Genomic DNA, 11,997 nt, shown 5'->3' with positions numbered 1-11,997 from the left:
GGGGTTGAGCAAAGGGGGTAGGGAGGGAGGGAGTTGAGTAAAGGGAGGGAGCGAAGGGGTTGAGCAAAGGGGGTAGGGAGGGAGGGAGTTTAGTTGAGTTGAGTAAAGGGAGAGAGTGAAGGGGTTGAGCAAAGGGAGTAGGGAGGGAGGGAGGGAGTTGAGTAAAGGGAGAGAGTGAAGGGGTTGAGCAAAGGGGGGAGGGAGGGAGTTGAGTAAAGGGGTGCATATCAGATTTAGGGGAATAGTAGAATGAGTAGTTAGAGGGAGGACAACACAGATGTAACCAGCCATTTGAATGTGAAGTTTGAAGGCTAGCTGGGTTTCTATTTTACCAGGCAGGGATGGCCATTATCTTAAACAAAACAAACTGGCAGCATTTCTGCTTCTACTGTGTTTTTGTGAGTATACAACATATCTCACCTAGGCTGGTTTGTGGTACAGTAACATGGAGGTGCTGTACTCTCACATTCCATACCTTGTTTAAGTCACTAGGATCTAAACTTGTACTTTTATGACAAACTACAAACAAATACACAACAATAACCCCCTGCTTCTAAGTGAAACATACAGTAGCAAAAAAATATGGTGCAATAATGGACAACTCTTTAATATAGTTTTCTGGTATTGAACATCAGCAAAATGTAACAGTGACTTGATTCTTGTACAATTAATGTAGTTAGATAGGTTGTATTAAATACGTATACTGTTCTTTCTAATAAATGTAAAGTGATCTTTAACTTCAAATATATTAATCACACTGTGTCAACCTTATAGCTTTATAGTCCTTCTGACAGTTGACAACAAAAAGTCCTCTAATGTGAGATTAGTCGTCATAAAGATGGGACATAAGATATCACACTATATATTCCTCCATTATTGTAATTAGACATCATGACAAAGTTGAGAATTAGACCGTTGAACATCCTAGGCCCCAGTTTGTCAACAGAAAATGAAGACCAACCAGATCCTGGCTTTGGTCCAACTCTTTATTTTGATGCAACATACTCAGACAGAATCCCTTTAGCCAAAAGTGGTGCCAGTCCTACAGTGGCCTTCCCATTAGAGAGAAAGAGAAAGAGTTTTAGTTCTGAAAAAAAGTTTGTGTTAGCGCATACAACACAAAAAGCTTTGAAAGTGTTAAAAAAGGCTTAGATTAAAACAAGGGAGATAGTGCTATTTAAATCCAGCAGTTGGCTTGAAACCCCTTAAAGCTTTACAGAAGCACTGCATGCTTTCGGACATGCTTGGGAATGAAATGCTTTGCTCAGGTACTTTCCATGCTATTGGCGATTAAAAAATATATATATATATTGGCTCTCACAAGTAAAAGTGAAAACACTTAGAAATCAGGTCAATGACTAAACTCTAAATGCAACCAGTCACCACCACTGAAAGCTTGTTCCTAATGGAGGACATACTAAACAGAATTTTCACTAGAGGAAACACCAAAAAAAACACAGAATTATATCTCTGTTGTGATTCACCCCAAAATAAAAAATAATTTGCACTTCATTGAATTAAATATGTTAGGGGTTATCAACAGTTTGCGGGGTGAAAGGCACTTGGTTTAATGCATGCTGATTTTCTAAGTAATTTGCAATAGTAGGCCCACATTATGCTGTGAAACACTTGGACACAAAAAGAATGGCACTTCAGAGAGGTCATGCTATATGTTACTGATATGCAACTGCACCTCGCTCATTCTAAATATGTATTATATAACAAAACAACTCAGGTCTCCTTATTAAGGATCATGTCAAAGTTGGGAAAATTAAAAGGCAGAACTTTGGCATATAAGAACATGAATGGAGAAGTGATATCCTTATTATCCAGGAGAATTAGTTAGGGGCATTGGTTAGAGGTAGTGTCATAGGTCATGTAGCATTGGTTAGAGGTAGTGGCATAGGTCATGTAGCATTGGTTAGAGGTAATGTCATAGGTCATGTAGCATTGGTTAGAGGTAGTGGCATAGGTCATGTAGCATTGGTTAGAGGTAATGTCATAGGTCATGTAGCATTGGTTAGAGGTAATGTCATAGGTCATGTAGCATTGGTTAGAGGTAATGTCATAGGTCATGTAGCATTGGTTAGAGGTAATGTCATAGGTCATGTAGCATTGGTTAGAGGTAATGTCATAGGTCATGTAGCATTGGTTAGAGGTAATGTCATACTGCAGGTCATGTAGCATTGGTTAGAGGTAATGTAGCACCTTGAGAAGATTTTGTTTTTGTAAATAAACTAGTAAATAAATATGTCTCTCTCTATATATTTGCAGTACTTTAGCACAGAAGAAAATAGGATGTCATGTAAATGCAATTTTTTTTATGGTGATTATTTCGCACAGTTGTACCTAACTAGGTCCACATTGTGGTGGTCTATGCTGGAATAATAAATTGCTCGTAAATCCTGTTCTTTTCTGTTTCCTGTGTGTGACATTAATCAAAGTTTAACTTCAACTCCTCTTACATGATTCCATATGTGTTATTTCATAGTTTATGTCTTCAATATTATTCTACAATGTAGAAAATAGTAATAATAAAGAAAAACCCTTGAATGAGTAGGCGTGTCCAAACTTTTGACTGGTACTGTATATTTTTAGATTGCAAATTGACTGCAAGAAGCCCAAACAGCTGTATTATTAGACTAAAACATTGATTACATTTGGGGACATTGCCCTGCATAGGGTGCTGTCTTTTGGACGTTAAAACGGGTGTCCTAACTCTCTGTGCTCATTCAAAATCCCATGACACATTGTAAGAGTAGGGGTGTTCACCCCAGTGTCATGACTAAATTCCCAACCTGGCCACATTCCATCGTGGCCACCGAATAATCCTCCTCATTCCTAATTGGCATACAGTGCATTCAGAAGGTTTTCAGACCCCTTGACTTTTTCCACATTTTGTTATGTTACAGCCTTATTATTAAATGGATAAAATATTGTTTTTCTTCATCATTCTACACACAATAGCCCATAATGACAAATCAACCGTTTTTAGATTTTTTTGCAAATTAATAAAAAATTAAAACCAGAAATACCTTATTGACTTAAGTGTTCAGACCCTTTGCTATGAGACTCGAAATTGAGCTCAGGTGCATCCTGTTTCCGTTGATCATCCTTGAGATGTTTCTACAACTTCAGTGGAGTTCACCTGTGGTAAATTCAATTGATTGGACATGATTTGGAAAGGCACACACCTGTCTATATAAGGTCCTACAGTTGACAGTGCATGTCAGAGTAAAAACCAAGCCAGGAGATCCAAGGATTTGGCCGCAGAGCTCCGAGACAGGATTGTGTCGAGGCACAGATCTGAGGAAGGGTACCAAAAAGTTGCCAAACTGAGCAATTGGCGAGAAGGGCCTTGGTCAGGGATGTGACCAAGAACCTGATGGTCACTCTGAAAGATCTCCAGAGTTCCTCTGTGGAGATGGGAGAACCTTCCAGAAGGACAACCATTTCTGCAGCACTCCACCAATCAGGCCTTTATGGTAGAGTGGCCAGACGGAAGCCACTCCTCAGTCAAAGCCACATGACAGCCTGCTTGGAGTTTGCCAAAAGGCACTTAAAGGACTCTCAGACCATGAGAAACAAGATTTCTCTGGCCTGAATGCCAGGTGTCACATCTGGTGGAAACCTGGCACCATCCCTATGGTGAAGCATGGTGGTGGCAGCATCATGCTGTGGGGATGTTTTTCAGCAGCAGGGACCGGGAGACTAGTCAGAAATGAGGGAAAGATGAATGGAGCAAAGTACAGAGAGATCCTTGATGAAAACCTGCTCCAGAGCGCTCAGGACCTCAGACTGGGGCGAAGGTTCACCTTCCAACAGGACAACGATCCTAAGCACACAGCCAAGACAACACAGGAGTGGCTTTGAGACAAGTCTCTGAATGTCCTTGAGTGACACAGCCAGAGCTTGGACTTGAACCCGATTGAACATCTCTGGAGAGGCGCGCCCCATCCATCCTGACAGAGCTTGAGAGGATCTGCAGAGAGGAATGGGAGAAACTCCCCAAATACAGGTATGCCAAGCTTGTAGCGCCATACCCAAGACCTCTTGAGGCTGTAATCGCTGCCAAAGGTGATTCAACAAAGTACTGAGTAAATTCTATGTTTTTTTTTTTTTTTAATAAATGTTCAAAAATGTCTAAAACTGTTTTTGTTTTGTCATTATGGGGTATTGTGTGTAGATTGATGAGGGCATTTAAAAAAATATCCATTTTAGAATAAGGGTGTAACGTAACAAATTGTGGGAAAAGTCAAGTGGTGTGAATACTTTCCGAATGGACTCTATATCACTCTTCACCTCTGCACCTGACGGCTGATGTGTGGTGAGCGTTCTGACACAAAAAGGGTTGCCGTGCATCACTGAGGTGGATGCTACATATTGATGGCGAATGAGGTGAATTTCTCTCTACTATATAAAGCACTTTGAGTACCTCAGTTGGTAGAAAAGAGCTATATAAATCCAATCAATTTATTATTTATTGTTATTATTTGTATTCGATCACATACACTGCCGTTCAAAAGTTTGGGGTCACTTAGAAATGTCCTTGTTTTTAAAAGAAAATCTCATTTTTTGTTCATTAAAATAACATCAAATTGATCATAAATACAGTGTAGACAAAAATAACTATTGTAGCTGGAAACGGCTGATTTTTAATAGAATATCTACATAGGTGTACAGAGGCCCATTATCAGCAACCATCACTCCTGTGTTCCAATGGCACGTTGCGTTAGCTAATCCAACTGTATCATTTTAAAAGGCTAATTGATCTTTAGAAAACCCTTTTGCAATTATGTTAGCACAGCTGAAAACTATTGTTCTGATTTAAAGAAGCAATAAAACTGGCCTTCTTTAGACTATTTGTGGGTTCGATTACAGGCTCAAAATGGCCAGAAACAAAGTCCTTTCTTCTGAAACTCGTCAGTCTATCGTCAGTCTATTCTTGTTCTGAGAAATGAAGGCTATTCCACGTGAGAAATTGCCAAGAAACTGAAGATCTCGTCCACTGCTGTATACTACTCCCTACATAGAACAGAGCAAACTGTCTCTAACCAGAATAGAAAGAGGAGTGGGAGGCCCTGGTGCACAAATGAGCAAGAGGGCAAATACATTAGTGTCTAGTTTGAGAAACAGACGCCTCACAAGCCCTCAACTGGCAGCTTTATTAAATAGTACCCGCAAAACACCAGTCTCAACGTCAACAGTGAAGAGGCGACTCTGGGATGCTGGCCTTCTAGGCAGAGCTACTCTTTCCAGTGTTTGTGTTCTTTTGCCCATCTTAATCTTTTATTTTTATTGGCCAGTCTGAGATATGGCTTTTTCTTTGCAACTCTGCCTAGAAGGCCAACATTCAGGAGTCGCCTCTTCACTGTTGACGTTGAGACTGGTGTTTTGCGGGTACTATTTAATGAAGCTGCCATTTGAGGACTTGTGAGGTGTCTGTTTCTCAAACTAGACACTCTAATGTACTTGTCCTCTTGCTCAGTTGTGCACCGGGGCTTCCCACTCCTCTTTCTATTCTGGTTAGAGACAGTTTGCGCTGTTCTGTGAAGGGAGTAGTACACAGCGTTGTACGAGATCTTCAGTTTCTTGGCAATTTCTCGCATTTCTGATCAATTTGATGTTAATTCAATGGACAAAAAAAATTGATTTTATTTCAAAAACAAGGACATTTCTAAGCGTCCCCAAACTTTTGAACGGTAGTGTATGTCTTTCTATTAACCTCCACCATTCTAGAACTCTCCTTTGAACATTCTGTAAACCCCACACTGAAAGTTATCTTCTTATTCAGTAACCCCCAGATCCTCACTTCCACCCATCTTCCCTTAAATCCCTCTATGACTTGACCTCAGCTTCCTTTACCAGTTCTATAATCCCACCCTCTCGTATCACTCTGTTCACATACACCATGCCCCATAGTTTGGGGGGGAGGGGGGATATTTGAAGGATGGAGATAAAAAGGTGAAGGAGAGCGAGAAAAGGTAAGAGAAAGAAATGGTGAATATGGATCATGTGAGATCCACTCTCATGAAGTGTGTGTTTACGTCTGTTTGTACAGTAAGTGCCAGCATCCCTGTGAAGTCACATGATCATCGCAAAGTGCTGTTGTCATTGGAACAAAATGGCCATCCAGACCAGAGACTGACAGGGACGTGACTGATTAAAACCCTAGCAAAGTTTTCTGCAATGTTCCAAACTAGCATACGGAACAACTCTCTGCTAAATGCGTCCGTCATGGTCTGAAAACAGTGGCGAACACAAAGTATTATAACCAGTTTATAAGCATCCTGACATTTCAAGTTTGTGACATACCGCATAAAGACTAATCAAGTAAAGGATTGCCAAATGTAAAGTGCTTTAAAAAAAAAAATATATATATATATATATATTTTTTTTTTAAGTGACTAAGTGTGTGTGTGTGTGTGAATGTCTATGTTTGCAACGCCAGGGTTGTGGGTTCGATTCCCACGGGGGACCAGTACAAAACATTTTTTTATAATGTATGAAATGTATGCATTCACTACTGTAAGTCGCTCTGGATAAGAGCGTCTGCTAAATGACTAAAATGTAAATGTAAATGTATTATGCGTGGGAATACTTGGGAACAGATTTCCAAAATTAAAATCACTTGTGTTTTTTACAGTCTTTAATGTCCAACAATGAAAATTCTAAAAATAAATTACATATGTCTCTCTATTATGCGTGGGAATACTTGGGAACAGATTTCTAAAATTAAAACATCTTGGAGCTGATTTCCTGGTGTTTTTGCAGTCTTTTCTGTCAACAATGAAAATATCCCCCCCCCAACAAAAATCGCTGAAAACTTGGCCAAAATTCAAACCGCTGACCACTAGTTGTAGAACGTTTTCCCACCATCAAATATTGTAGCGTGAGGAAATCAAATTATGGGTTGGGCCGACATTATGCTAATATTCTCAATAAATGTTTCTGTTTCCAAAACTAGAATATGTTACAAACACAGTGCACTACGTTTTATAGACTTGACGTTTTGCCAAAGTAAAAAAAAAAAAATGCGTTGTTTAGAAGGAGTGCAAGGTGGAATGAGTTTGTGTACACGTGCACTTCACATAAGAGGCGTTCCCTAACTGAAATATGCAAATAAATGATACAACGCACCAATAGCCGTTGCCAACCTCATTGCTTGTTCTGCTCACAATGCTTCATTTGCTCCCACTGTAACAAACACACAGATTAACTACCTTGGGTTAGTTATAAATATTTTGTATTATGTTCGACTCACCAACCGGATATGAGTTATGTCAATGTTCAACATCCTGTCCACGTGTCCGGGAAAAACGAGTGGAGAGTTTATTTTAATTTGTGAAATAAGCAATGGAGGCTGAGGACCTTTACATCAAACCAGGTATTTTTCTGTCCAATTGAATGCTTCTACTGTGTTAATTTATCGAGAATATGTAATTACATACATGTTGGTGGTATCAGTTTACTGCAACTGTGCTAGGGTGAGAACTTAGTTTGAAGGCAAGCTAGCAGAAGCAAGCTAGTTTGATAGTTAGCTAGCTAGCTAGCAAAGTTATAAAAACTTTTTGAATATGCTTTTGCATATACTTAATGCTACAGCTTCACCTTAGTTGTTTCCCCAGTGCTTTATGGCATCTAGTTAGAGTATGACTACTGGTACATTATGTTGGTGATGATTATAAGCAGTTTTGTTCATGTGTATGACTGAATGAATACTACTAGCTAACTGGTAAATGGTTGTTTCATCTATCTGCTCTCATATTCTGATAGGTCTTTTGAAATAAAACTCTCACTGGCTTTATTACTCAAGGTAACCAGGAGCGGGGCTGGAATGACCCTCCACAGTTTTCCTACGGTTTGCAGACCGCAGCAGAAGGTGCACCCAAGAGGACCCCTCTCAACAAGAGAGTGCCCCCACCTCAACTCACTGGATCCTCCAGTACGTTCTCTAGACTGTCAGAAAGAAATGTATATATTCGCACCTTGAACATGTTTAGAAATCCAATAATCTTTTGAGTATCTTGGTACTTTGGTGTCTACTCAGGGGCTGTGTGATTGTCTTTCTGATGGCTGGACTTTCCCTAGAATGTCAGAGGATATGATGAATCATACTGGTTCTGTTTATCCACAGTAGTGGTGTGGGGTCCGCTGTTTGTTCACCTGCCCGCAATTGCTAACAACCCATCCGCAACCACCCGACTATATGTGATAAAGTGAAAATCCCAACCCTAACTCACAAATATAGAAAAGGTGCTATAGGCTACAGTCAGACTGCAGAACAATTTTTTGACTTGGGGTGCAGGATTTTGTTTTGCCTGATTTAGATATGTTTCTGGTTATAATTTCAGACATTTTGGTTGCTATTTGTTAGTCAATTTTTCTATAATTAGATACATGTAGCTCCTCTTTGGTCATATGTTGCCCTAGAAGACTAAATGAACCCTTGCTCAACAGATAATGTAATAGATTAAGAGAATGAATGCTTCAATCTAGTTGACATTGGTAAAGTTCTCTGTCATTTTTCACGGAGCAAAGACGTTTAGGGACTGGGTAGAAAATACAATAAAGCACAAACAAACAAAGATTTTCTGTGCAAAATGTCCAAATGACATCAGTTTGACTGGTTGTAAGGAAAAAGAAAGCTGAAAACCACCCAATGTGTTTCTGATAAGATTTCAGAATATTGCATGTTTTATGTGGTTGAAATACTATCAGCTATTATTATGCATTGATGATGAAGACAGCACCTCTACAGTTTGTATCTCTGAGCATTGCATTCTCTCAAGATGCAGAAATAAATCATATTTCTCCACTCTTGTTCCCAAGTCCAAATTTTGCCTACATTTGGTGTATAATGTTACAGCAATAAATGCATAATTCTGCAGGAGTTATCATTACGGCTGTAGCCCTACTCGCATGGGACTAGTATTACTAGAGAACGTTGGTTATGTATTTATTTCCCAGAATGTCTGTTATTTCAGAGGACGATTCGGACGGGCTACATTTTTTCCCAAACTGCCCTCTAAATCTACTTTTAATTTTTTTTTACAGTTGACGGAAGCCTGGAAGTTTATTTTCTAGTTGTGAAGCTATTTGAACAAGTCCAGGCAATAACAGGCTACACTGATAACTCGAGCTTGGTTCCCAAGTTTCTAAAGCATACCAAACCATCTTTGGTTCATCGCCATAATATTTGATTTGAGGAAGTGTGATTGTAGTCATTATGATATTTTAGCGATCTGCAGTAGAAGATGTCCTAAAAGCCCCCCAGCCTTCAGATGTGAGCTAACTTGCACTTGATATGTGTTTAGGCTATGGATGAGAAAGTGACCTTGTTCCAAACGTTTAGCTCAGTTGTATGATGCTTTGCCATCTATTAACAGCAAGGGCAGCATAGTTTTTTTTATGATGCATTTGGCGATGTTCAATTCATTCGCACAAAACGCATAAAGAAAAGCATTCACTGTGAAAGTTGATACATGTAGGCCCTTCATATATGGGCTATGCGCAGCACTTCGTTCAATTTTCCAATCAGTTATTGTTTTCTTGCTTAAACTGTGAGCAACACCTGTAAAACCCAGACATTTCTCTCAAAACACAGGGATGTCGATTCGCACAGGACTAGTATTATGAGTCTTGGGAGTTGGCCAAAAAACAGACGGTTATTCTGGTTAGTCAATGTCCAGATTTAATTTTCCATTTAACCCATCTAAACAGTAGGCTACAGTTTCCTTGACATGTCATAGGCCTATTTGATGTCCTGTCTTGTGACTGTCAAATTTGTATAGTGCCTCACAATCATCACACATAACAGCCGTCAGTACTATCATCCGCTTTTATCCCTTCACCAAATCTTTCCCAAACATTACTTTTCTGTCCCTCCCCTCCCCTCCCTTCCCTCCCCTCTTTATTTTCAACTCTCCTTTCGCAACTTTTGTCTTATTGAATTAAACCACCCCGCTTATACAACTGCGGGTTATGAGTCAAACCGCGCGTCACTAATCCGCATCACTAATCCACAGGTCCGGTCCCAGGAACTTCTCCAATCTCATCAGTTCCAATGACTCCTCCTACCAACCCACTGGCCCCTCCTCCATGTAGTATGAACACGCCCCCTCGGCCATGTCAGGTTGCAGCCCCTCCTGTTGGTGGGGTGATGATTGCCACACCTCCACCACCTTGCCATGTGGTAGAGCACACAGAGTCTGCCAGTGGCCAATCAGAAAGTGAGCCAGATGTCAACGACGTAGTTACTCTTCTCAACTGGGCACTGACAGCTTGTCGACACACAGTCAAAGTAAGAAGGATTTCTTTAGCTCTAGAATTCCCAGCCACAGTTGACACACCATTTACAAATAGCATTGTGTACGTAGTTCTGTCATTTCGGTTAACCCAAAACTAAAATCGGGTGTAATTTTTGTCAGATGTCTGGCTATGAGAAATTTGTAGCTCTGTTATTGTGCACAGGGTGAAATGACACTCACTGCTTTACCAACCAAAATGCTGAATGTTTGACATGTGCCCCTTGCAGAAACAGGTGTGTGATGATGTGGCGAAGCGCTTGAAGCTCTTTGAGGACATGTGGCGGTCTGGGAAGTTGTCACTTCCTGTTAGACGAAGAATGAATGGACTGGTGCAAGGTAGGAGAACCTGTTCACTTTGATAGATGTCATATTTCTGCTGAGGAAAAATACATGGGTCAATATGCGGCTCACCTATTTAAATGAAAGAAATCTGTTGAAATGAGCCAAAACACATCTGTGCTGCTCCTGTCTTTATGCTCCTGTCAGAGTTGAAGAGCTGGAACTGGGACGCTGCTGATGAAGTCCATCGGGCTCTGATGGTGGACCATGTTAACGAGGTCAGTCAGTGGATGGTGGGGGTCAAACGTCTCATCGCTGAAACGCGCAACTTGAACTCAGATCTTCTGCACAGACAGGAGGTAGACCAGAGTCTAGACACCAGCAGCACCGCTAACTCCAACTAGATCAATAATTACACTTTTGGAACTTTTGTTATTAGGTTGTGGCATCCTGAGTACTCTCGGTTGTCCTTGTGAAAGCTGTTTAAATTCTTAATTTTTAGGCTAACTCTGTCTTTTGAATTTGCAAATATTTTAACATGGGTTTCCTTGTGCATATATTTTTTGAAATATATATTTTTTAACAATCTATGAGTTGCATTTAATCGCAGTGTCAATTGCTATTACCGAGATCCACCAATTCAGACAATACAAAAGATATCTTTTATCAGTTTTTTTTTATGCCGACATTGTTTACATTTACATTACATTTACATTTAAGTCATTTAGCAGACGCTCTTATCCAGAGCGACTTACAAATTGACGTTTGATAGTCTTTCCTTGTCGTGTCTTGTTTGATTTAAGGTGCTTATATCAAAGATGGCAGTAATACCATATTTATCTTGGCCATTCTCTGGTGTTGTCTCCCTTGGACAGCCTTGTAAGAAGTATTTTGCTGAAGCTAGGATTAAGATCACTTTATTCATCCAATTGTACACGGTACTATGTATTATTCCTGATGCATGAGAAAGCTTAACGCTTGACAGTTTTCAATGACCTATCATCCCCCCTGTGTGCTGTACATAATCATAAGAGCAATAACAATGTGGAAGCCAATCATCTGCTTATGTTGGCAGTGGCATTGCACTTTAAGATGGACCATACATGAGAAGACAAAATAAATCCGATTTTTATGGTGAAAGTAGTCCTTGTTTTTTTGTTTCATTTAGTTATGTATCAGGTAAGTTAATGCATTTGATCACAGACCGTTATTTCTATCTGTTCTGTAGTTAGACAATGAGGATGTTCCAGCTTTTCATACTGGTTGGTCTTCCTCCATAGACAGATGCCAGGAGAAGCCACAAACTCTCACCAATAGGTGGCGTCTTAGGCCTATTTATCACTGGTGACTGTTGTATGGAGCTATGATTTCTCGAAAAACTTGGGCACTTTATGAGATGGGTGGACAC

At 40.0% G+C, this 11,997-nt stretch overlaps 1 protein-coding gene and 1 long non-coding RNA gene across 2 annotated transcripts; both read left to right on the top strand.

Moving 5' to 3' along the window:
• Positions 1 to 145: 145 nt before the first annotated feature.
• Positions 146 to 2,410, top strand: LOC106563732 (uncharacterized). Its single transcript, XR_001319308.2, has 2 exons — positions 146 to 1,873; positions 1,940 to 2,410. It is a non-coding gene; the product is annotated as an uncharacterized lncRNA (long non-coding RNA).
• Positions 2,411 to 7,140: 4,730 nt separating this feature from the next.
• On the top strand, positions 7,141 to 11,729 carry LOC106563733 (steroid receptor RNA activator 1). The gene is made up of 5 exons (XM_014129561.2): positions 7,141 to 7,387; positions 7,817 to 7,945; positions 10,029 to 10,303; positions 10,538 to 10,646; positions 10,797 to 11,729. The coding sequence occupies exons 1-5, from the start codon at positions 7,357 to 7,359 to the stop codon at positions 10,991 to 10,993; spliced, it is 741 nt and encodes a 246-aa protein (XP_013985036.1). The 5' UTR covers positions 7,141 to 7,356; the 3' UTR covers positions 10,994 to 11,729.
• The last annotated feature ends 268 nt before the right edge of the window (positions 11,730 to 11,997 follow it).

This window comes from Salmo salar, chromosome ssa11 (assembly GCF_905237065.1).
Source record: "Salmo salar chromosome ssa11, Ssal_v3.1, whole genome shotgun sequence".
NCBI classification, from domain to species: domain Eukaryota; kingdom Metazoa; phylum Chordata; class Actinopteri; order Salmoniformes; family Salmonidae; genus Salmo; species Salmo salar.
Note: the sequence above shows the minus strand (reverse complement) of the source record. Positions and strands in the feature narration are given on the sequence as shown.

What these genes read in the sequence shown, in the direction of transcription:
- LOC106563733 (XM_014129561.2), top strand. Translation starts at nt 7,357, where the DNA reads ATGGAGGCTGAGGACCTTTACATCAAACCAG. An exon ending in GGACCTTTACATCAAACCAG is followed by an intron (nt 7,388 to 7,816) that starts GTATTTTTCTGT and finishes TTATTACTCAAG; the next exon opens with GTAACCAGGAGCGGGGCTGG. An exon ending in TCAACTCACTGGATCCTCCA is followed by an intron (nt 7,946 to 10,028) that starts GTACGTTCTCTA and finishes ACTAATCCACAG; the next exon opens with GTCCGGTCCCAGGAACTTCT.